This window comes from Myxocyprinus asiaticus, chromosome 7 (genome assembly GCF_019703515.2).
Source record: "Myxocyprinus asiaticus isolate MX2 ecotype Aquarium Trade chromosome 7, UBuf_Myxa_2, whole genome shotgun sequence".
Classification (NCBI taxonomy): Eukaryota; Metazoa; Chordata; class Actinopteri; order Cypriniformes; family Catostomidae; genus Myxocyprinus; species Myxocyprinus asiaticus.
Window position 1 is genome coordinate 3,489,432 of NC_059350.1, and position 23,589 is coordinate 3,513,020.

At 36.8% G+C, this 23,589-nt stretch overlaps 1 protein-coding gene across 1 annotated transcript; it reads left to right on the forward strand.

Annotated features, from left to right (window-relative positions):
- Positions 1–1,101: 1,101 nt before the first annotated feature.
- Positions 1,102–22,133, forward strand: LOC127444075 (calpain-9-like). The gene is made up of 20 exons (XM_051703244.1): positions 1,102–1,405; positions 5,026–5,095; positions 5,246–5,364; positions 5,516–5,649; positions 5,764–5,932; positions 9,023–9,106; positions 9,201–9,286; positions 9,481–9,558; positions 9,754–9,914; positions 9,994–10,151; positions 11,433–11,641; positions 11,844–11,880; positions 12,261–12,341; positions 17,618–17,675; positions 17,854–17,918; positions 18,068–18,136; positions 18,279–18,357; positions 18,635–18,751; positions 20,777–20,835; positions 21,050–22,133. Exons 1-20 carry the CDS (start codon positions 1,199–1,201, stop codon positions 21,074–21,076), a joined length of 2,067 nt encoding a protein of 688 aa, XP_051559204.1. The 5' UTR covers positions 1,102–1,198; the 3' UTR covers positions 21,077–22,133.
- Positions 22,134–23,589: the final 1,456 nt, after the last annotated feature.

The window sequence follows — 23,589 nt, forward strand, 5'->3', positions numbered from 1 at the left end:
ACTAAAAAAAGAAAATTCTCTCATATACTCACCCTCATGCAATCCCAGGTGTGTAAGACTTTCTTCAACGAGGATTTTGAGAAGAATATCTCCGCTCTGTTATTAAAGGTACTAAAGGTTTGAAGGGCCAAAAACCATATAAAGGCAGCATAAATGTAATCTTCTGAAGCAATATGATAGGTGTGGGTGAGAATATTTAAGTTCTTTTTACTATAAATCTCCAATTTCACTTTCACATTCTTTTGTTTTTGGCAATTTGCATTCTTCGTGCATATAGCCACCTACTGGTTGAGGCTGGTCAAAGGTGGAGATTTATAGTAAAAAAGGACTTGTATATTTATCTGTTTCTCACACACACCTATCATATCGCTTATGAAGACATGGATTAAACCACTGGAGTTGTATAATTACTTTTATGCTGCCTTTATGTGCTTTTTGGAGCTTAAAAGTACCTGGCCACCATTTGCTTGCATTGTATGGACCTACAGAGCTGAGATATTCTTCTAAAAATCTTCATTTGTGTTCCGCATAAAAAAAAAAGTCACACACATCTGGGATGGCATGAGGGTGAGTGAATGATGAGAGAATTTTCATTTTTGGGTGAACTACATTTTCTTTTGTTTTTCAATATTACTTAACTGAGATCAAAAAAATCGAGATTTATCCACCAATCTCGGCACAGTCTTTCAGCTTGGTCTGACTCAAGTTGCTGTATATTTTCTTATCAGCAGTTTTCTTGTAGCAGGTTATCATCAGAATTATTTCAACATTTCTGATAACCTTCAACCTTTACTGTCAAATTTACAAGCTTTTTAAACTTGAAGGCAAGGCTTTGTCAAGCCAACATTCAAAGTACTTTTCGAGTTTCTTAATGGACTCTTTGTTGAAAGACAATACAATCTCATGAACCACAGTTCTATTAAATTAATGCCATAGTCATACCATAGTAAAGTTCCCAAACAGGTGCAATTCCACCTACTTCTGGAGAGAGCTGTCTGCTCTACACACTCAGGCGTGGCTGCTTTCACCCAAACCAGTTTCTGCTCATGATGGGCGTCACACCAATCAAACGAGTTTGTCGCCCGGCCAGTGTGGCTGGATTTATCACATACACACTCGTACACGCACAACTCACCGCTTCAGACATTCACACAGTGTCACCACCTTCTATCTGATTTTGAAGCTCAGCTAAGACGAGATGCCGTACAATGCGACCCAGTCAGGAGCATCTGGGCAGAAGTTCCAGGCGGAGAGCACGCAGGCGGATGGAAAGACGTTTGAACAGCTCAGACAAGAGTGTTTGCAGAAGGGGAAGTTGTTTGAAGATCCAGATTTTCCTGCAGTGGAATCTTCGCTTTTCTACAGTCAAAGGGTCCCAGTGAACTTTGAATGGAAGAGGCCAGGGGTGAGTAATGAAGTTCACTCTGGAGCATAGCTATGATCATATCATTCATATAGTGTGAATAATGGGAATCTGGGACTGTTTTTGCAATTTTGATGACTGCAATGTACTGTAATGTCAACCCAACATTTGATCACCAACAAATAAGACCTCAAACACGTAACAAACCAGCTACAAAATGGTAGCAAGAAATGTCACTGTAAAAAGGCGTAATTCAGGGTTCCTCACACTGGGTTAGGGTTAAGTTAAAATTGTCAATAGATCCTCCGGTAATCCCATATTTACCGAAAGGTTTCAAGACTCTTGAAATCATTGCCGGGTCTTGGGGGGGGGGCTAGATTTTCCTTGTGCCCCCCCAGAAGCATCCAACATCCCCCTTCTGGTCCAATGAAGAGACCACTAAAGATCGTATTTTGGTATCAGCCCTGCTTGAAATATATTTTATTATTAAGTTCCTTGAGTACATATAATAAGATATTTGAGGCTTCTTTAAAGGGTGTCTGGAGGTTCTCCAGAGAATTCCTCCAGTGTGGCAAGTAACCGTGACATTAATAGGTTAAGCACATAATTCATGCTATAGGATCAGATTTGATCAAATAGGCACTTAAAATGCCTGCAGAGTGATTTCTGGGTGCATAGGAATCTATGCAATGAAGCTGACCAAAACCTTATAGACATACTAATAGATAGTAATTATTGCATAATCTACTGCTTTTGTCATCATTATACCTCGATGCTGAAGCTCACAGTTCCTAAATGGCAGGTAAGGGCATTAAATTCGGTTTTGAGGCACCATTTAGGGGTTCCTCAGATCGCAACACTGGCAAAATCCTTTGGAGAACTAGACACCCTTTCGAAAAAGGCAGATCTCTGAGGAACATACAAGATGGAAGTTCCTGCAAGAACTCCAATGGATTTCAATGGTTCTTCCAAATCTTAATCATTATGGAACAATTTTGAGGAAGTTATGGTGTCATCATTTCTACAGTGGGTCTTCAGTGGTGTTTTTTATATGCAATTAACATGTAGCAATGCTAAAAAGCCTGTTTTTGAGATGTTGAAGCATCTAATGCTGTTCTGTTTTCCTCTTTTAATACTCAGATGGATGGAATGGATGGATTGATTTTGGAATAAATGAATGGAAGTGTGGTTGGTAATCATCAATTAGTAATGTTTGAATTACATAAATGACTTACATTATTTCCAAAAATGTTGGCAAGAACTTTGACATTTGTGGCACAGGACTAATTGCATGTTTTATTGTGTCAGATGATTATGTGCACCTTTAAATTGTTGGACGGTTGCAGAGCAATTCAAGGCCTCAAAATCAACTGGGTTGGAGTTTGAACAATACTACTTTACTACATGACATTTTACTTTTCTTTGAGTCTCAACAGAGTGGAACTGTATCTATTATAATACATAAGAGACCGTTATGAAGCCATTTAAGTGGGTTGCCATGCAACAATTTAGGAATGCTTGTGGAATGTTGCAGGTTTATTTATTTAACATACCAATTATTTGAATGAGAATTGATTCTAGAATCTATTTTTTATTTTGGTGGAAATTGGCTATTAGGTTGTGTTTGCTCTTAAAGGGATAGTTCCCCCATTAATGAACATTCTGTCTTCATTTACTCACCCTTATGCTGTTCCAAACCTAAATGTCTTTTTCCCCCCCATGGAACACAAAAGCAGATTTAAGGCACATTTTTATGCACTGACAGCTTTTGTCCCTATTCATTTTATTGCATCTTTTTTTCCATACAAAGTGCATGGTGACTTTGACTTGAACTATCCCTTTAAGAACTGGTTGTCAAGTGTCTACCAGTCTAAGGCGATCTGATCAGTTGATCTCTTTAAAAAAATAAAATAATAAATGACATGTTCAACCCTTCCGAGTTCACACCCTCCTCAACTCATTTCTGCTCTTCAGAGGAGACTTGTAGGATCTCTGAATGAAACTACAACTGCATTTCATGTCAGGGCGTTCCCTTTATAGAAGCGTGTGTGCTCCATCGATTGGATCAAAGTTTGAGAATGCAGTAAGAATGTGAACACGCCCTACAAAGGCATCATGGGTGTTCACACATCTCCTGCTCTAATGAAAATGTTAAATTAGATCAACATGAACCACAGGTAATGAGAGGTGTTTTTCCCTCAAGAAACATCTGCAAAAATAGCTTAAAGTTTAACAATGCCAAACTGACAAGAGTAAGATTTGATGCCGTGTACACAGCAAAGTTTACAAGAGTAGATCTACAAGACAGACAGACAGACAGACAGACAGATAGATGATAGACAGACAGACAGATAGATAGATAGATAGATAGATAGATAGATAGATAGAAAAGACAGGAAGAGAAAGACAGACAGACATTAGATAGATGGATGGAAGGATGGATGGATAGACAGACAGAGATAGACAGACAGACTGATAGATCGATAGACAGACAGATAGATAGATAGATAGACAGATAGATGATAGAGGTACAGTAGATGATAGATAGATAGATAGACAGATAGATAGATAGAAAAGACAGGAAGAGAAAGACAGACAGACATTAGATGGATGGATGGATGGATGGATGGATGGATAGACAGACAGACAGAGATAGATAGACAGACAGACAGACAGACAGACTGACTGATAGATCGATAGACAGACTGATAGATAGATAGAAAAGACAGGAAGAGAAAGACAGACAGACATTAGATAGATGGATAGACAGACAGACAGAAAGAGATAGATAGATAGACTGATAGATCGATAGACAGACTGATAGATCGATAGATAGATAGATAGACAGATAGATGATGGATAGATAGATAGATGGATGGATGGATGGATGGATAGACAGATAGATGGATAGACAGATAGATAGGTAGATGGATGGATGGATGGATAGACAGATAGATAGATAGATAGACAGACAGACAGATAGATAGATAGATAGATGACAGATAGACAGACAGAGATAGATAGACAGACAGACAGATAGATAGATAGATAGATAGACAGACAGACAGATACTGTAGATGACAGAGATAGATAGATAGACTGACAGATAGATAGATAGATAGACAGACAGACAGATAGATAGATGGATGGATAGATAGATAGATAGACAGACAGACAGATACTGTAGATGACAGAGATAGATAGATAGACTGACAGATAGATAGATAGATAGACAGACAGACAGACAGATAGATGGATGGATAGATAGATAGATAGACAGACAGACAGATACTGTAGATGACAGAGATAGATAGACAGACAGACAGATAGATAGATAGATAGACAGACAGACAGATAGATAGATGGATGGATAGATAGATAGATAGACAGACAGACAGATACTGTAGATGACAGAGATAGATAGATAGACTGACAGATAGATAGATGATGGATAGATAGATAGATAGACAGACAGACAGACAGATAGATAGATAGTTGGACAGACGGATAGGTAGGTAGATAGATAGATAGATAGATAGATAGAGTTTAATGTGTTGGAACAGTCTTCAGGGGATTATATTTGTCTCGTATGTAAATGCAGCTATATTGTATGTATAAGTAGCTGTTATTGAGGATATTTCCTTTGTTCTGTTCAAATTCAGCAAATCTGCAAAGACCCCAAATTCATCACTGGAGGAGCCACCAGGACAGACATCTGTCAGGGACAGTTGGGTATGTTGTGCCATTAATTCTGTGACAAAGAAGAGCCCTGATATGACCTTCAATGTTTTCTAATGATGTTTATAAGTTACTGAACTGTAGATTTTCAGTTTGTAAAAACAAAATTTTGCAACATGTTTTTCTTCCTGTATCACTGTTTAGGAGATTGCTGGTTGTTGGCAGCGATTGCCTCCCTCACCCTCCATGAAGAAACACTGAAGAGGGTCGTACCACATGACCAGAACTTTGACCACGGCTACGCCGGGATCTTCCACTTCCAAGTATGTCTACTCTCTCAGTAACTCTATACAGCTTAAAATGAAATTTAAACCTCAAATGAAGGTTAAAACACTATTCGAACCTGACAAATTGTAAGATCAATTCATAAACTCAAAGGATGTTTCACAATGTCAAATATATTTTGCTCTGCAGTTCTGGCAGCACAATAAATGGCTGGATGTGGTGGTGGACGACAGACTCCCGTGTGTGAGGAACAAACTTGTCTTCCTCCATTCTGCTGACAACACTGAGTTCTGGAGTGCTCTTCTGGAGAAGGCCTATTCCAAGTATGCACTTCAGTTTACAAAACAAAACATCTAGCAAATCAAGTCTTTTGAGTAGACAAGGCAGAGTTGCCGAACCTGTGTGTATGAATCTATTATCTTCTGTGCGTTTGCTAGGCTGAATGGCAGCTATGAGGCACTCAAAGGTGGAAGTACCATGGAGGCCATGGAGGACTTCACCGGGGGCGTGGGGGAGATGTACGAGACCAAGAGCGCTCCGAGCAATCTCTTTGACATCCTGAAGAAAGCCATAGACAGAGGATCCATGCTCGGCTGCTCCATAGATGTATGTTAAGAGAATTCAGAGTGCTGTACATAAAATGAAACAAGTTGAAAGGAAACTAGACTAAGTCACTATAATGCTAGGCACACTACGCTTGTATATGTTCCCTCTGCAATAAGTTTTATTTTCCCTTGCAAAAACTTTGCGTTCACTTTATTAGTTTGTGTTCGCTCACAATAGTTTTGCATTCCCTCGCAATAACTTTTACTTCCCTCTCAATAACTTTTACTTCCCTCTCAATAAGTTTTGCGTTCCCTCGCAATAAGTTTTTCTTCCCTCGGAGTAACTTATACTTCCCTCTCAATAACTTTTACTTCCATCTCAATAAGTTTTACTTCCCTCGCAATAAGTTTTACTTCCCTCTCAATAAGTTTTGCGTTCCCTCGCAATAAGTTTTACTTCCTTCTCAGTAAGTTTTGCGTTCCCTCGCAATAAGTTTTACTTCCCTCTCAATAAGTTTTGCGTTCCCTCGCAATAAGTTTTGCGTTCCCTCGCAATAAGTTTTACTTCCCTCTCAATAACTTTTACTTCCCTCTCAATAACTTTTACTTCCATCTCAATAACTTTTACTACCCTCGCAATAAGTTTTACTTCCCTCTCAATAACTTTTACTTCCCTCGCAATAAGTTTTGCGTTCCCTCGCAATAAGTTTTACTTCCTTCTCAATAAGTTTTGCGTTCCCTCTCAATAAGTTTTGCGTTCCCTCTCAATAAGTTTTGCGTTCCCTCGCAATAAGTTTTACTTCCCTCTCAATAACTTTGACTTCCCTCTCAATAAGTTTTGCGTTCCCTCGCAATAAGTTTTGCGTTCCCTCGCAATAAGTTTTACTTCCCTCTCAATAACTTTTACTTCCCTCTCAATAACTTTTACTTCCCTCACAATAAGTTTTGCGTTCCCTCTCAATAACTTTTACTTCCCTCTCAATAAGTTTTACTTCCATCTCAATAAGTTTTACTTCCATCTCAATAAGTTTTACTTCCATCTCAATAAGTTTTACTTCCCTCTCAATAAGTTTTGCGTTCCCTCGCAATAAGTTTTACTTCCTTCTCAGTAAGTTTTGCGTTCCCTCGCAATAAGTTTTACTTCCCTCTCAATAAGTTTTGCGTTCCCTCGCAATAAGTTTTGCGTTCCCTCGCAATAAGTTTTACTTCCCTCTCAATAACTTTTACTTCCATCTCAATAACTTTTACTACCCTCGCAATAAGTTTTACTTCCCTCTCAATAAGTTTTACTTCCCTCTCAATAAGTTTTGCGTTCCCTCGCAATAAGTTTTACTTCCCTCTCAATAAGTTTTGCGTTCCCTTACAATAAGTTTTACTTCCCTCTCAATAAGTTTTGCGTTCCCTCTCAATAAGTTTTGCGTTCCCTCTCAATAAGTTTTACTTCCCTCTCAATAAGTTTTGCGTTCCCTCGCAATAAGTTTTACTTCCCTCTCAATACGTTTTGCGTTCCCTCTGCAATAAGTTTTACTTCCCTCTCAATAAGTTTTACTTCCCTCGCAATAAGTTTTACTTCCCTTTCAATAAGTTTTGCGTTCCCTCGCAATAAGTTTTGCGCTCCCTCGCAATAAGTTTGACTTCCCTCTCAATAAGTTTTGCGCTCCCTCGCAATAAGTTTTACTTCCCTCTCAATAACATTTACTTCCCTCTCAATAACTTTTACTTCCCTCACAATAAGTTTTACTTCCCTCTCAATAAGTTTTGCGTTCCCTCTCAATACGTTTTGCGTTCCCTCGCAATAAGTTTTACTTCCCTCTCAATAACTTTTACTTCCCTCTCAATAAGTTTTGCGTTCCCTCGCAATACGTTTTGCGTTCCCTCGCAATAAGTTTTACTTCACTCTCAATAACTTTTACTTCCCTCTCAATAAGTTTTACTTCCCTCTCAATAACTTTTACTTCCCTCTCAATAACTTTTACTTCCCTCTCAATAACTTTTACTTCCCTCGCAATAACTTTTACTTCCCTCGCAATAACTTTTACTTCCCTCGCAATAACTTTTACTTCCCTCTCAATAACTTTTACTTCCCTCTCAATAACTTTTACTTCCCTCTCAATAAATTTTACTTCCCTCTCAATAACTTTTACTTCCCTCTCAATAAGTTTTGCGTTCCCTCGCAATAAGTTTTACTTCCCTCTCAATAACTTTTACTTCCCTCTCAATAAGTTTTGCGTTCCCTCGCAATAACTTTTACTTCCCTCTCAATAAATTTTACTTCCCTCTCAATAACTTTTACTTCCCTCTCAATAAGTTTTGCGTTCCTTCGCAATAAGTTTTACTTCCCTCTCAATAAGTTTTGCGTTCCCTCGCAATAAGTTTTGACTTCCCTCTCAATAAGTTTTACTTCCCTCTCAATAAGTTTTGCGTTCCCTCGCAATAACTTTTACTTCCCTCTCAATAACTTTTACTTCCCTCTCAATAAGTTTTGCGTTCCCTCGCAATAACTTTTACTTCCCTCTCAATAACTTTTACTTCCCTCTCAATAATTTTTGCGTTCCCTCGCAATAAGTTTTGCGTTCCCTCGCAATAAGTTTTACTTCCCTCTCAATAAGTTTGACTTCCCTCTCAATAAGTTTTACTTCCCTCTCAATAAGTTTTGCGTTCCCTCGCAATAAGTTTTGACTTCCCTCTCAATAAGTTTTACTTCCCTCTCAATAAGTTTTGCGTTCCCTCGCAATAACTTTTACTTCCCTCTCAATAACTTTTACTTCCCTCTCAATAAGTTTTGCGTTCCCTCGCAATAACTTTTACTTCCCTCTCAATAACTTTTACTTCCCTCTCAATAATTTTTGCGTTCCCTCGCAATAAGTTTTGCGTTCCCTCGCAATAAGTTTTACTTCCCTCTCAATAAGTTTTGCGTTCCCTCGCAATAAGTTTTACTTCCCTCTCAATAAGTTTTGCGTTCCCTCGCAATAAGTTTTACTTCCCTCTCAATAATTTTTAAGTTCCCTCTCAATAAGTTTCGCAATCCCTTGCAATAGTTTGTGTTCACTTGCAAAACATTTTTTTGTTCTCTACAAACAATACAGTTACATTATAATTGTGCATGTTGCCATTTCTGATTTCTCGGATACTGATGTTGTCATATCACTAGATCACAAGTTCTGCTGAATCTGAGGCGCAAACAATCACCGGTCTGGTTAAAGGCCACGCCTACTCCATCACTGGAGTGGAGGAGGTAACCATAGCAACTGTATTTATTGTTTGTTTACTGTTGTTTTCTCTCTTTTTCTTATATTCACTCTGTGATTTCTTTCATCTTGCCTCCACAGGTGAACTACAGAGGAGCAAAGGTCCAGCTGATTCGTGTCAGGAACCCCTGGGGTCAGGTGGAGTGGAACGGCCCCTGGAGCGACAAGTATGTGTTCACTAATGATAAAATCACACTTAAAGGTGCTCTCAATGAGATTTCGGCTTCCGATTATACATCATAATTTACCTAGTAGTTCTTTTAGCACATTATGCAGCTCAACATTGTATTTGATTAAATGAATTTATATTTGTGATGTCAGTGCACTATACATAAATGCTCTATATCTTGTCTTTTTTAAGCTCTAGAGAGTGGAGCGTGATTGACAAGGCAGAGAAAACCAGACTGCTGCAAAACTCTCTGGATGATGGAGAGTTCTGGTGTGTTCTTTTAAACACCCCATTAGGTCAAAATTGCAGATTTGTTGCTTTTAATCCATGTGTGAATGAGAGTGAAAAACATTTTTGACATTTGATAAAAACAAATATTCTTACTGTATTCCACACTGAAACAAGCATCCAATAAGCTCATTCTGACCAGAGAAACTAATTTTAATGACTTATCGTGTGTCTCAGGATGGAGTTTGGAGATTTCAAAGCCAACTACGATAAGGTGGAGATCTGTAACCTGACTCCAGACTCTCTGACAGATGACACCAAAATTAAATGGGATGTGAACAGTTTTCAGGGCAACTGGATCAGGGGCTCCACTGCTGGAGGCTGCAGGAACTTCATTGGTTAGAGCACTGATCTGAGAACAGTTTATTTCTTAAAAGCAAAATGTTGTCTTTCTGATTTTTGTCTTTCTCTCATCAGACACGTTCTGGACGAACCCTCAGTTTAAGCTTCGTCTGGAGGACCCTGATGATGGAGACCATAAGTGCAGCGTCATCATCGCTCTGATGCAGAAGAACCGCCGTCGACTGAGGAAAGAGGGGCTTGACATGGAGACCATCGGCTTCGCTGTTTACGAGGTGATTGGGAAAACAAAAAAGTGATTGCATTTACAGAACCGGCTGATTGCACTACACAAAAATTGTCTTAATCAGTATTTTAAATCAGTAAAAAATATCTAAACATCCTTAAAACTTTGTAAGTTAGGACTTTTTCTAGAGAACTAAGTTAAATTAATGTTTTCTTACACTATTGGCAATTTTTGGTTTGAGCATAAAGCTCACAAAATGTAAAAAAATGTCTGCATAAAACAAGAATTTACCAATGGCATAAGAAAAATATACACTAATTCAAGATCTATTTTTTGACAACAGGTCTTATTATTGTGCACAGTTTTGCTTCTCAAGTAAATGTATCTTGTTTTAACCCTTGTGTGACTTTCGGGACATTTTTGTCTTTTTCATTTTGGTTTTTTTCGATCATTTTGGCTGTGTTAATGCCAACGGCATACATTTTGTCAAAGGTGTGTTTTTTTGGGGGGAATTGTGATATTTCAACCTCAGTTCCTATAATACATCTATAATACACTGTGTACACAAAATAGTTACACTCAGGACCTTCAGGACAAAAATGTCCCCCATTGAAACCCATTAAAACTGCAATATTTGATCCCAGTGCCATTAAAGCATAAAATCATGAATTCTATGATATTATGCTTTCATTCTGGAGCCCTGGCTTCAAAATACATTACTAATATTTTCCACCAGATGGCGCCATTTTCTGGATTTTTAGCTATGGAGCAAATACAAGCTTTTCCCCTATTTTTCTGTTTGCTGTATTATAGAGCACTGCAGGACAACTGAATAAATGATGCAGATAAAATTGTGTGTGTGTGTTGGTATGGATGTCAGAGTGTGTTTTATGTGTGTGTGTGTGTAAAAAAAAACAACAGTTGGATTAAATAAACAAACTTGCATTTAAAGGGTTAAAATCCTGAAAATGAATGAATATTTGGTAGTTATGATCAGGACTGATGTTGGTTAAAAAATCTAAGTCATTGAAAGTGGAAAATAATATTAATGTATAACATTATTATGGCAGTTTTTTGATGCTGGACATTTTTGTCCTCTAAGGACCTCTGAGTAACTTAAATCTGAGTAACTTTTTTAAACTGACACACAAGGGTTAAGGATATTTCGATATTTTAAATAGAAAACAAGAAAAAAGAGTACTGATACTGATTAATAAAATGTTTATTTATTTATTTATTTTTGCAGTGTGGAAGATGAGTTCAGAACACAGTTAGATGTAGTTTTTCTTGCCACACTGAATTTGACCCTGTTTGCTTGCCATACTCACAGGCACCTAATGATGAAGACCACCAAGGGAAGGACTTTTTCCGTTATAACGGCTCTAAAGCACGAAGCCGTACATACATCAACATGAGGGAGGTGTCTGAGCGCTTCAGACTTCCCCCTGGAAACTATCTGCTGGTACCCACCACCTTCCAGCCGCACACTGAAGCCGACTTCCTCATCCGGATATTCTCAGAGAAGAAAGCTGGAGCCATGTATGTTTCTCCAACCACTCCTCAGATTTATCAGCCAGACTTGAAGAATATGGTTATGATGTACATGTATATTGCTATTGGTATATTGATGAACTTCACTAATACTCAAATCCACACTGACATCTTGAGATCACAAATCTGGATGTACTGTTCAATCAAATAGCCATAGATTCTAATGTTTTTATTTGTGTTTATTTATCAGTGAGATGGGAAACACCATTGAAGCAGACCTGCCAGATGTAAGTTCTGCAACGGTGAACAGATGATGTGTTGAGATTCTTTACAAAAACAGTTACAATAGTTTCCATCGAAATACTATCGTTGCTAGAGTTATTGTTGCTATAAACTGTGGTTACTTTGTATTAGCCACCATTGTCATCAAAAACCTAAATTAAACATGAAGATTTGAAAAGCTTCTGCTTAAAGATGATCCCATAGTAATTTATTATGGTTTAAGAGGACTAACAGTAACTTTAGTAACTATGGTTAACAATGTCACCATGGTTCATTTTTGTAAAGATTTGACTCATATACAGACAGCATGATTGTGGACTTAAACTAGTGATATTCACCAGTCATTTATGTTAAAAATATGTGTTTTTTTCTGGGACTTGTGCAGCCACCAGCTCCCAACCCTCCTGAGGAGGAGACAGATGAAGAGAAAGGTTTGAGGAGGCTATTTGAACAGGTCGCTGGCTCGGTAAGACACAGAAATCTACAGCATTACACAATTATACAGTTAGTATAGATACACAGTGCATCCGGAAAGTATTCACAGTGCTTCACTTTTTCCACATTTTGTTATGTTACAGCCTTATTCCAAAATGGATTAAATTCATTATTTTCCTCAAAATTCTACAAACAATACCCCATAATGACAATGTGAAAGAAGTTTGTTTGAAATCTTTGCAAATATAAATATAAAAAAATAAAAAAAGATCACATGTACATAAGTATTCACAGCCTTTGCTCAATACATTGTTGAAGCACCTTTGGCACCAATTACAGCCTCAAGTCTTTTTGAGTATGATGCTACAAGCTTGGCACACCTATTTTTGGGCAGTTTCTCCCATTCTTCTTTGCAGGACCTCTCAAGCTCCATCAGGTTGGATGGGGAGTGTCGGTGCACAGCCATTTTCAGATCTCTCCAGAGATGTTCAATCGGGTTCAAGTCTGGGCTCTGGCTGGGCCACTCAAGGACATTCACAGAGTTGTCCCGGAGACACTCCTTTGTTATCTTGGCTGTGTACTTAGGGTCGTTGTCCTGTTGGAAGATGAACCTTCACCCCAGTCTGAGGTCCAGAGCGCTCTGGAGCAGGTTTTCATCAAGGATGTCTCTGTACATTGCTGCATTCATCTTTCCCTCAATCCTGACTTGTCTCCCAGTTCCTGCCGCTGAATAACATCCCCACAGCATGATGCTGCCACCACCATGCTTCACTGTAGGGATGGTATTGGCCAGGTGATGAGCGGTGCCTGGTTTCCTCCAGACATGACGCTTGCCATTCAGGCCAAAGTGTTCAATCTTTGTTTCTCATGGTCTGAGAGTCCTTCAGGTGCCTTTTGGCAAACACCAGGCGGGCTGTCATGTGCCTTTTACTGAGGAGTGGCTTCCGTCTGGCCACTCTACCATACAGGCCTGATTGGTGGAGTGCTGCAGAGATGGTTGTTCTTCTGGAAGGTTCTCCTCTCTCCACAGAGAAATGCTGGAGCTCTGTCAGAGTGACCAGCGGGTTCTTGGTCACCTCCCTGACTAAGGCCCTTCTCCCCCGATCACTCAGTTTGGCCGGGCGGCCAGCTCTAGGAAGAGTCCTGGTGGTTCCAAACTTCTTCCATTTACGGATGATTGAGGCCACTGTGCTCATTGGGACCTTCAATGCTGCAGAAATTTTTCTGTACCCTTCCCCAAATCTGTGATTCGATACAATCCTGTCTCGGAGGTCTACAGACAATTCCTTGGACTTCTTGGCTTGGTTTGTGCTCTGACATGCACTGTTAACTGTGGGACCTTATATAGACAGGTGTGTGCCTTTCCAAATCATGTCCAATCAACTGAATTTACCACAGGTGGACTCCAATCAAGTTGTAGATACATCTCAAGGATGATCAGTGGAAACAGGATGCACCTGAGCTCAATTTTGAGTGTCATGGCAAAGGCTGTGAATACTTATGTACATGTGATTTTGTTCCGTTTTTTATTTGTAATAAATTTGCAAAGATTTCAAACAAACTTTTTCACGTTGTCATTATGGGGTATTGTTTGTAGAATTTTGAGGAAAATAATGAATTTAATCAATTTTGGAATAAGGCTGTAACATAACAAAATGTGGAAAAAGTGAAGCGCTGTGAATACTTTCTGGATATATATATATATATATATATGGTTCAAACCATTGAATGCACAGGTAGTTCTGGTCAGTTTTAATCACTGTTCAATATTAAATGCGCCTTTCGCTGTCCGGCAAGACGATTTAAACTGTAATGTGTTGTGTATGTGCTGAAGTGCCGCCTATAGACACTAGAGGTCCCCTCGCGCTCACACATCTCTGACTCAAACGCTGAATGAGAAGCGCTGTTTGTTCACAAAATGCATGCAGCATTTTGCGGTGAAGCGCTACCGTTCATGGACAAATTGCAATTTCATTCTTAATTCAGTCAATCGTGTAGCCTTGATGGATACCATACCGATGTCTCAGAGGTCAAAATCTGCAGGTTCCAGAGTGTTTTCAATGGGTTTCCCATTATTATACAGTAAGTGCTACTTTTACTGTCACAGCCACGTTTGTAACGTCAGGTTTTCCACATTTATGTGAAAATGACAATGAGTGAAAATTGAGTAATATATTTTCTCTGGAGTGCCAACCCCTCTACATTCTGTGGATATTATTATTTCTGGATTGTGCATTTCAATTCACAGTTTTGGCCAAGTGTGTGGTCGCACTACTTTTTCTCTGAAAAATAGGCAGAGCTGTAGATCTATCAACCTTTAGATAAAATTAACCCTCTATTGTGTGCAATATGATATCAATGAGGAAAAAAATATTTGTGATAGTTATCGTTTCAAAACATTACAATCAGTGTTGTTTCAAGGTAAAACATTAAAAATCACCATAACCTTATCCTAACATGCACCTTATCCTTACAAGCATGCACACACACACACAAGGACCTGCATGTACACAAGCACATACACACAAAATCTCCTTCCTCACTATTGGCACCTCACTGCTTGTGAAAGTTGAGGAAGCAATTCCTCTTAACAGAAAAACACAGGTAGGTAGCACATTTTGAGCACTGCACTTTTACAATGCCTGAACAACCTGGGTATTTGCATCACCCTTTTCTTTCAACCCAAACAGGCCAATGACCTGTCTGATCAAAGCGAACCAGCGTTGATGGTCGTGGTTCTACAGGGGTTTTTGGACGCTTTTCTGGCTGTTCTTCCTCACTGTGCTGTGATGGTCTCCCCCTTCTCTTCAAGGCCTTCCTCATGCTACAACTTCAGCTTTGAATTTTGCAAGGCTGCACACATCCTTTGGGGGGATGTCACAGTCTCTGCTGTCTCTCCGGTAGAGGAGCCAGGCCTCAACAACAGCCAGATCAAACATGTGGAAGACCACACAGTGATACCACTTTTTGGATCGAATCTTTGTTCTGTAGAGGGCAATGAGGGAGTCTAGTAGATCAACCTCTCCCATCCCTTTGTTGTACATGGTGACAATGCTCGGGCATTTCACCTGGACTGTTGTCTTCCTTTTTTTTGTCCCATCTCATCACAGTGGTTGTTGGATTCGCTGAGGCAAAGGTGGAGTGGAGAGTGACTGCGTGATTATCATGCCACTTCACAGCCCTGAGATTAACCTCATTATAAATGGTCTCCTTTTCCTCAACAGTCCCCCTTCCTTTCCTTTTCATGTCTCGATCAGTGGGGAGACAGCATCCAGCCAGACGACTGGTTCTGACTGTGCCAAGGCAGTGGATCTTCCTCTTTTCCAACAGCATCTGCAGGTCAACACTGGAGAACCAGTTGTCGAAGAACAACTTTTGGGAGATGCTGTTTGGAATGATGTTTGAAAGGGTTAGCACTGTTGCTACTCATGCCTATGTCAGGCTGCCCATTGCAGGGAGAGATACATCCAGTGTTCACCTCAAAGTTGTAGACTATGCCACTGCTATCAGCAAGAACAAAGATTTTATATCCCCAGCGTTTTGGCTTCTTGGGATTGTACTGTTTCATGGGGTTTTTCCCCTTGAATGGGACAATTTGTTCATCCACATAAAGATTTCCATCAATTAGGATTGCTTGGAACTTCTCCAAGAGGAATGTCAGCAGTGGGCGCACCTTGTACAGCTTGTCAATAGGAGACCCAGCCAACCTAGTATGCCTGGTATGGCCTTATGCGATTCCATTACGGTACAATGATGCCTCGAGGCAACATGCAGTTTTTTGTAATGTCCTATGATACATTTGATGATATATAATGTAAAGTTTTTGAAAATACTTCTTTAGTTACCAATGAAGGTGACTCTATGTAGGCAATTATCTGGATGAAAAATTTTTGAAAAATGCACTAACATGTGACGTGCACATGTCCTGAAAGAGGAAACAAAATGGACCCCTGTGGGTCATGTGACCACTTTTTTGCATTCTCATTGGTTAGTATTTGAGTTCTCCTCCCCTGAGATAGCATTGACCAATTAAATGGGTGTCTCATTTTATAAAACAAAAAGTAAAATAAGCTATGGTGCCTGGAGGCAACATGGTATCATAGAGGGTTAACTGTTAATTTTTATTTTTCCAGTCGGCTAGGTGTGCATTAAACGATTGGTTCTTTGCCTCCACCTCGTGCATTTAAAATATATAAAAATATATGTATATTTTATGTTTATAAATAATACATAATTGTTTGTATATATAAATTACATTATATATATATATATATATATTTTTTTTTTATAATATACATATATATAAATTATTCATATACATTAATATCTGCATTATATACAAATCTGCAGTATTAAATAGTTACACAGTGTATATATATATATATATATATATACGTACATATATACTGTATATATATATATATATATATATATATATATATATATATATATACGTACATATATACTGTATATATATATATATATATATATATATATATATACGTACATATATACTGTACATATATACTGTGTATATATATATATATATATATATATATATATATATATATATATATATACGAACATATATACTGTATATATATATATATATATATATATATATATATATATATATATATATATATATATATACGTACATATATACTGTATATATATATGTGTACATCTATACAGTATATATGTACACATATATATATATACAGTATATATGTACATATATACTATATATATATATATATATATATATATATATATATACATACGTACATATATACTGTATATATATATATATATATATATATATATACGTACATATATACTGTATATATATATATGTGTACATATATACTGTGTATATATATATATATATATATATATATATATATATATATATATATATATATACGAACATATATACTGTATATATATATATATATATATATATATATATATATATATATATATATATATATATATACGTACATATATACTGTATATATATATATATATGTGTACATATATACTGTATATATATATATATATATATATATATATATATATATATATATATATATATATATATATATATATCGTTGTACCATAAAACCAAATGGTACATGAAAACTGTACAATTTTTATGTCATTTTGGACATTTTCATGGTAATGTTTGATTTGTGCAGGACCTCTAAAGGCAGGGAATAAAACTAGGCTGTGAGCGTCCTCTTCTGGTCTTTTTAAGATTCACTGTATGTGTTTATAAGCTGTATTCCATGTCTCTGTCTGTAGGATAACGCCATCAGTGCCAGAGAACTGCAGCAGGTGCTGAATGGAGTTCTTAGCAGGAGTGAGTCTGTTCCTTCACATCTTCATGAAGTTTTTGTGTTTTTTCAAACTAGTGTCTTTGAGATATGTCACAGTTCTTGGAAAAGGTTTTATATGAGAAATTATCACTATTTTTAGTACACCATGAAAAAGTCTGAATACTAACATGTCCCTCACAACACTGTCGTTGTCTCTTGCAGGGAAAGAGGTGAAGTTTGATGGTTTGACCCTCAGTACCTGCCACAGCATCATAAACCTCATGGATGTATCCTCTCTGTGGACTAAACTACGGATCCCCTGAGTTTATGCACATGAATATTCTCATAATATACTACATTCTTACATTAACATATGTCAGTTAGACTCCTAAGCTTTGAGTTGTTTTTGTGATGAGTTTTCCTCAACTGAGCTCAGGTTGATAACACAGGAATGCTGGAATTCGAGGAGTTCAAAGTCTTCTGGGATAAACTGAAGAAATGGATTGTAAGCCATGCAGAATCCAATAGTCACCATCAGCTTGTTATTCATGGCTATCTTTCAGAATAATAGCACATGTTTCTGAAAGAAATTAAACTGTTTGGAGCAAAAACATCTGTAGCATTATCACTATTGTGTGTTGTTTTAGATGCTGTTTATCTCTTTCGATACGGATCGTTCAGGACGCATGTCGTCCTATGAACTCCGTAGTGCTCTTAATGCTGCAGGTAAACATACAGAACAGCCTACAGATTAAATATAACTACATAATATTATATTAACTGTATGTACAGGATATTTGTAAAATGGACTTTTCTGAAATGAAAATCAACCGTTTTAAGATGCTATCTTAGTTCTTCTTTGAAACATTAAATGCAATATGAAAGTGAGTTTGACGTTCCTCAGGTACACAACTAATGTTTATGTTTCAATGTAATATCTCCAGTATGTAATGAGTCCAGGAGCTGGAATATAAATGATTAATAATGTGCTTTCTCTCTCAAGGGATGCATTTGAACACAAAGATTTTGCAGTTGCTGGGTCTCAGGTTTGCTGATGAGAATTTTGACATTGATTTCGATGATTACCTGACCTGCATCGTTCGCCTGGAGAATATGCTCCGTAAGTGGGCGTGGCCAACATTAAACACAAACATTTAGGGCTAAATGGTCAAATGTCCTATATAGGTTCTTTCTAGTCTTTAGAATTGATTTATTTTTTCTATTGAACTCTCTAAATAATGCGGCACTTTTGTACTACTGTGTCTTTAAGATGAATTGCTACTGATGTGTTATTCCTCTTTTGTAAGACACTTTGGATAAAAGCGTCTGCCAAATGGATAAATGTAAATGTACGTAAACTGTGTGGGCGGAGCCAGAAGCGAGCGATACATTTACGCTTAAATTGTTAAAGTCCCCGGATCCATAAGTCACTTATTTTTTATGCCATTTGAAAGCGTAGAATCTGAACGTTTTATAGAACTCCATCTCTTTTGCATTTATGTTATATAAAATAACAGAATAAAACCTTAAAAACTTAGCGTCACCTAGATTAGGGGTTTTCAAACTTTTTTGTGCCAAGGACCCCCAAATTTGATGATCCCCTTGCGAGGGACCCCCTGTATGATAAAACTAGTAAACATGATATTATGAAGATTGTTTGTTTGCCTAATTAAATAATTGGCTTTTATATTGTACTGAAGCCAAAGTAATGTGTTAAAATATTATCAGGAAATTAATGACTTTTTAATAAGTTGACAGTGTATCTTTCTTATGCTGGAGTAATTTTAGATGTATAAACATTTTAAATTCAAGTAAATTAATATATTTGTTTTTTTTTTATTTCAAAATTATAATTGTACTTAATATTAAATTATATATTATTTTTGAAAAGCACTATATAAATTAATTAGTGTTAAAAAACAAAACAAGCAAATTTCAAAGCAGCTTTACAGAGAATAGTGCATTACAACCCTCATTTCTTACAAATAAGATTTATTAATATAATATATGAAATTACAGTACATACCAGTTTATAGTAGTATTTTATTTCTTGCTATGGCTGTCTATATATATACTATATTAGTGATTAATCTAACAATTTCAGAATGAAACAGTAATTATGTGAAATAATATCAACATTTTTACACTTTCACTGGAATTTTTTGTGGGCCCCCTAGCACCCCCTTGTGGCCCCCTGGGGGTCCCCAGACCCCAGTTTGAAAACCCCTGACCTAGAGGAGACGATGTAGGAATATGCGTATAAATGTAGAAGTTTTTCACATAGCACTTAAATAGGCATGTCATATATCAAATGAAAGCTCTCGTTCTTATTTTGTCGCCCTAACACCACAGTTTTTAACACCACCTGATTTTCAAAAGAATCATGAAGTGAAATATGATCTCTGTAAGACAACAAAGACAAACATCTGCTCCGATCACTGCTTCTGTTAGCCCCAAAAAGCCACAGCTCTATGTCAACTCTTACCGTAGGCTGTTTTCTTTCAAATGAGCCATTTTTTACTTGTCTGTGAGCGTGCTTGATAACAAAATAAATCCAAAGCTATATTTTAGATGCCCAGAAAAAAACAATTGCAGTCTAGCAGAAAAATCATGATGATAAACAAACCATCTGCAAATTTTGTTATTAACTATTGATAATGAAATCAAGATTCGAAGATCTCAGCTTCTCAATGACAACTAGATTGAGCTTATAGTCCATTCAGAGGCCGAGATAGATGACGAAACAATGGGAAATGTCCATGCGATCCAAAATTGACTGGATGTCTATGGTGTGAGTGCTCAGCTGCGCCACCTATATTTCAGATCTGTATATTGTATTGGAAGGTGATAGAGAAAAAAATATTTTTCCTAGTACTTGCTGCCATCTAGTGGAATGAAATAAGACTTCTGTGCAGGGAGATAGAGCAAACAGAACCAGAATGACATGCTTGTAGACTGTAAACATTCCCAGTATTGGGGGGGGGGGGGGGGTTGGGTTGGGTTGGGTTGTAAATGAGACCATTGAGCTTTTACATTTGGGAGTGAAAAATTTCAGGTGGCAGCCAAAAAATAAAGTTAAAATGGCCTACAGCCATTATTGTGATAAAACTTGACCACTGATTTAAATGCTTGTCCTTTGTTCCAGGAGTTTTCCAGGCCTTTGACAGGAAAAAGACTGGACAGATCAGCCTAAACATACAGCAGGTAACGCACCTGGTTTTTCCAGTTTGTAGAGATATGTGTGTCTGGGAGCCTGTGATTGACTGAGGTATTTAACATGCTCCAATCACTTACTGTAATATTAAAACGGCAAGGGCAAAACGTACTTATCTTGAGTATGCTGGCCGGCTCTTTGAGGTGCCATAGGTTTTAAAATACAATGAGCTGACATTTCTTAACAAGTCTTCATTTTTTACAGTTCCTGTTTTTGTCCATGAATGTCTGAGGACTTGGCAAAATGAGGGAAAAGAAAAGCACAAAAGGATCAAAGGAAGATCAAAGGAGTCAGTTGTGATTGTTAAATACACTGAATACACTTGTTTTTTTTGTTGGTTTGTTTGGGGTTCTTTCCCATTAGGTCTGATACTGACTATGGGTTTAGGAGAGTTTTGCAGTAATTAAAACTTTAATTAATAAATGTTGTTTTGCGAACAATGTCCCAGTGTTGTGTTCTTGATGGTACATGTTTACGATTATTTTTTTGTTTTCTGTGATTTGGCTCATATTCACCTTTTATGGATATTGCAACTTGCTTAAATTGTCTCACATTCTTTAAGAGCTGCTAAACTGCTTTCATCTTTAAAGGTGCATGCGTGAATCAACAAACCATGGAAATAAATGAATTAAAAAAGTGGCACGATGAATTACTGTGGCTGTGGTTATTGACAGGCTGTGACAGAGCAACCAATAATTGACAAATGCTCAAGGAATTCATTTCAAGTAAATGCTATCCCTTGTTGAATAAATAATGTCATAAATTAACCCTATAAAGCTGTTTGTACCAAATATGACAAATATGGCTCCTGTTTCACTCTCTGTTCAAGCTGACGAGCCAAACAATCAATGGTATGTAAGTTTCACATGTTTATGGCTCCATCTAGTGGTTATTTGTGAAAAAAAGTGGTTTCAATGTTTATATCGATCTATTTAGAATGGCGGCGGACTTGCGTGAAAAGTGACTCTTATGTTGGTATAAATGACAGCTTATTTTAATAAAGTAAAAGTGGCAGTAATAATTATATTGTTAATGATATTTTAAAATGAGTATTTGCTGAATATTAGCAACTTGTGCTTGGTTATAGCAAATATACCCTATTTAAAGTGTGAACTAATATTTCTGTGTATTTTCATATATTCAGGCTGCTCTGTCATTATAAAGATATCATTATTTTACATTACAAGCTGTGATGATGTCATCGTACCATAAGTTCCTGAGACCCAGTGAAAAAAGTTTTACAATTTACCATTTTTAAATGTCAATAAAGTGTTTGGTGCATAAAATACATATGATAAAACTTGCTTATTGAAAAAATAATATATTATTCATATTGTATTTGATGTGCTGATCTCTGAAAAGCCCATTGATTCTCTGATAATACCCCAAGATTTACCACTGTACAAAAACTTCAATAACAAATGTCCAACACATAAATGAATAGCTGGGCCTCAGGAGGATAATCACCTTTAAAGTCTGATGTATCAAATATGATACATAAAAAAAAAAAAATACGATTTATTTGTACAGTTTGTCCAATGGTACTAATTTTTTTAATGTAAAAAAAAAAAAAAAAAAAGTGCTTTTCTGACAATTTTTTCATATGTCAGGCTTTACAGAGTTAAAGGGATAGTTCACATAAAAATAAAAATTCTGTCATCATTTACTCACCTTGATGTTGCTCCAAACTAGTATGACTCTCTTATGCAGAACACAAAAGTAGATATTTTGAAGAATGTTTGAACTGTTTTTGTCAATTCAATGAAAGTCAATGGAGTCCAAAACAACACTGGACCCCATTGACTTTCATTGTGTGGACAAAATAATAATAATAATAATAATAAATAGACAAAATATCTTATTTTGTGTTCCACAGAGGAAAGACATGTTTGGAGTGACACGAGGGTAAGTAAACGATGACAGAATTTTCCTTTTTGGGTGAACTACCACTAAGTCCACCATCTTTTTAAAAATGAAACAAATACACAAAAGACCACATCAAGGTATATTAAAATACTTAGGGGCTACGTTTAATTTAAGATGTAAAAAAAAAAAAAGAAGAAGAAAGAAAACAGTCAAAAATAATGAATAAAAATAATTCCTAGACTTCAACTCTTTAAATAACAAATAGTAATCTCGATTTTTAAATTATTTATGTATTTAAGAGACACGATTAACCAAACAATAATATTAAAATATTAAAAACAGCAACTTTTATGTTAAAAATTTATTTTACAAATAAAATCATGACGTTCAAAATAACGGCTGTCTGTGACGTTGTTTGTGACGTCACGTCCCCGTCTTCGTAGACTAAACCAAAAGTGAATCAGGTGTGTTTCCATAACAACAAAACAATGCCACTCCTCACAGTGTTGCTATTTTCCGTTACCTTCAATTTATTATTAAAAATGAGAATAATAATTGTTTTATTTTAGCTATAAAATGTTAGAACCTCTGCTGTTTACATCAGCTGTGTAATGTTTGTGTTTCCCCTCTCCCAGTTTGTCAGAATGGTACAGTCTCGATATTTCCCCGACGTGTTTACCCGACAGGACAATCCTCTTGATTACAGACAGTCTGTGTAGCATTTATGTTTTTCATGTGACTTTAAGTATAAAATACATTACTCACATAATACATTCGCTGTCATTAAAACATGGTGAGCAATTTTATTCTGGTCTTGTCTACATAGTTAGCTAACAGACTAGCGAATTTTTGTTAACTTGGTCTAAAACTTATGCATT